The sequence below is a fragment of the Benincasa hispida genome, chromosome 4 (assembly GCF_009727055.1).
Source record: "Benincasa hispida cultivar B227 chromosome 4, ASM972705v1, whole genome shotgun sequence".
Lineage (NCBI taxonomy): Eukaryota > Viridiplantae > Streptophyta > Magnoliopsida > Cucurbitales > Cucurbitaceae > Benincasa > Benincasa hispida.
This window is the reverse complement of record NC_052352.1, coordinates 63,682,224-63,685,419: the sequence shown is the minus strand read 5'-3', so window position 1 is coordinate 63,685,419 and position 3,196 is coordinate 63,682,224. Positions and strand designations below refer to the sequence as shown.

At 41.1% G+C, this 3,196-nt stretch overlaps 1 protein-coding gene across 1 annotated transcript; it reads right to left on the bottom strand.

The window, feature by feature from the left end:
- Positions 1–689: 689 nt before the first annotated feature.
- LOC120076288 lies at positions 690–1,160 on the bottom strand. Its single transcript, XM_039030054.1, has one exon. The coding sequence runs from the start codon at positions 1,158–1,160 to the stop codon at positions 690–692; it is 471 nt and encodes a 156-aa protein (XP_038885982.1).
- Positions 1,161–3,196: the final 2,036 nt, after the last annotated feature.

Here is a 3,196-nt window from a genome sequence, read left to right as displayed (position 1 = left end):
AAGTCATGCGATGCTCTTAAGAAGTTTCGTAAAGGGTCAGTTTGAAAGAAAACTAGTAGACCACTAACATTTAGAAATATTTCATGAGGTGGCTATCTTAAACTTAAGTTGACTCTAGTGTATATGAAAGAAATAGAAGCATGCTTTTCATCATTGAAATCATAATTGGCAAAGAGAAATAATGCGGTGACTTACTAAATTAATCGTTGTTAAATGATTGCACCAACCAAAGAGGATGCGGTGATAAAATTTTCAAAATTAAAATGCGATGCGATAGTACAAAATTTGGAATAAAGTCAAGGAAAGATACAACCCCCAAATTTGTGTTATCGCCCGCATTAGATGTTGACGCATCCTGCTTTGCGACAATCCGCTTTCTTTTGATTGCGGTGATGAAATAAAGTAGTTGCGTCTTCCTGTAGCGCCACCGAAATTGTTCACTTCTATCGTTGCAAGAAAAACATTGAGAGGGTCAAATACAAAAACAAAGTTAACAAAATCGTTTACCATGATCGCATTACATATATTTTTTTTTAAGGATGTAAAATGAAGACAGATAAACGATACTTGAAATAACATCATAGTAGTGAGAGTTCATGAATCATAAGTAAGAAAAGGATATTCCAAAAGACTTATGCCCCAGATGAATTTCTGTTGCATGCCAACACAGGAGCCACTCGATTTTTCCTTCATTCTGGATTTATCAGGTCTACAGAGGTCTTTTCCCTGTGAAAATTACCCCCACAATATGCCTTGACCCTTTTCCCATTAACCTTGAATGTACGGGTCCCTTTCTCATTAATCAGCTCAACCGCACCATGCGGGAATATTTCTTTAATTATAAAGGGTCCAAACCAGTGTGACTTTAATTTTCCAGGAAAGAGTCGTAACCGTGAATTAAAAAGTAAGACCTTTTGTCCAATGTGGAGATTTTTGCCGCATAGCCGGTTGTCATGCCAACGCTTTGCTCGTTCTTTGTAAATTTTGGCATTTTTATAAGCTTGCATTCTCCACTCATCAAGCTCGACCAATTGGAGTTTTCTTGCTTTCCTTGCTTCTTTCAAGTCGAAGTTAAGCTTCTTCATCGCCCACAGCGCTTTGTGCTCTAGCTCTAGTGGTAAATGACATGTTTTACCAAACACCAACGCATACGGAGACATGCCTATCAGTGTTTTGTAGGCAGTCTTGTATGCCCACAACGCATCGTCCAACTTTGTTGCCCAATCTTTTCGCAAAGGCTTTACCACCTTCTCTAGTATCAGCTTAATTTCCCGGTTGGACACTTCAGCTTGACCATTCGTCTGTGGATGGTATGGAGCGGCCACTTTATGGAGGATATTTTATTTGAGTAGTAGATTTTTGACGAGGTAATTGATAAAGTGGGAGCCTTCGTCACTTATTATGGCATGTGGAGTGCCAAAACGAGTGAAAATATTTTTCTTTAGGAATATAGAGACTACTGCCGCATCGCTTGTGGCGCATGCTACTGCTTTAACCCACTTGGAAATGTAGTCGACAGCTAATAGAATATACTTGTGACCATTCGAAGGTGGGAATGGTCCCATGAAATCAATGCCCCAGACTCGAACAACTCCAATTCTAAAATGATGTTCATGGGCATTGAATGTTTCCATGAAATATTACCCATGCGCTGGCACCAGTCACACTTCATCGCGTAGTCTCTTGCATCCTTAAATAGTGTTGGCCAATAGTACCCACTTTGTAATACTTTCGCTGCTGTGCATTGGCCTCCAAAATGCCCGTCATATGGTGAATCATGACATTGCGATAATATGCGTTGGTGAGCAGCATCCGGTACCCACAGTCGCAGAATCTGGTCTGACCCCCTTTTATATGATTTAGTTCATCCCAAAAATATGATCTGCATTCATGCCTGAGTCGCCTCTTTTGGTGGTCCGTATAATCTTCAGAAAATTGCTCGCAAACCAGATAATTTACCATGTCTACGTACCATGGCAATTCTTCAATCTGAAATAGCTGCTCGTCTAAGAACACTGTGCTCACCTCCGACTAATTGCAGCCAACCTCAGGATTTTCCAATCTGGATAAATGATCCGCAACTTGATTCTCCGTTCCCTTGCGATCGATTATTTCCATATCGAATTCCTGGAGGAAGAGAACCCATCTAATCAACCTCGGCTTTGCATCCTTCTTTGTCATCAAATATTTTATCGCCGAGTAATGCATGTGGATGAGTACTTTTGTTTCCAGCATATATGATCTGAATTTCTCCAACGCAAATATTACCGCAAGCAACTCTTTTTCTGTGGTGGTGTAGTTAGTTCGAGCAGGATTCAAAGTCTTACTCGCATATGCGATGGGATGTAGCATTGTTTTTCTCTTCTGCGCCAGCATTGCTCCCATCGCATACCCGCTCGTGTCGCACATTAATTCAAAGGGAAGTGTCCAATCTAGTGCGATCAACATGAGCACGGTCGTTAATGCGTTCTTCAAAATCATGAATGCGTTGAGGCAATTGTCATCAAAGTCAAATTTCTATCTGCCTCCATCAACGCACTTAGTGGTCGTGCTATCTTTGAAAAGTCCTTGACAAAACGTCTGAAAATCCGACATGTCCTAAGAAGCTCCTAATAGCCTTTACACTCGTTGGAGGTGGGAGCTTTTCAATCGCTTCAATTTTTGCCTTGTCCACCTCCAACCCGTCCCTAGAGACCTTATGCCCTAGCACAATGCCTCATTCACCATGAAATGGCATTTCTCCCAATTAAGCACAAGGTTTGTCTCCTCACATCTTTTCAATATCTTCTCCAAGTTGTCAAGACAGACTTTGTATGTGTGCCCATATATAGAGAAGTCGTCCAAGAATATTTCTATAGAGTTTTCAAGATATTCTGAAAAGATGGCCATCATACACCTTTGGAAAGTGCTCAGCGCATTGCAGAGGCCGAACAACATGCGTCGAAACACAAATGTTCCATACGGGCAGGTGAATGTGGTCTTTTCTTGATCTTTGGGAGCAATCATGATCTGGTTATAACCGGCATACCCATCCAAGAAGCAGTAGAAGTCATTTCCAGCTAGACGATTAACATTTGGTCAATAAAAGGTAGAGGGAAATGATCTTTCTTTGTTGTCGCATTTAGTTTGCAATAGTTCGTGCAAATATGCCATCCGGTGATGGTCCTTTGCAGTATCAGCTCGTTATTTGTGTTAG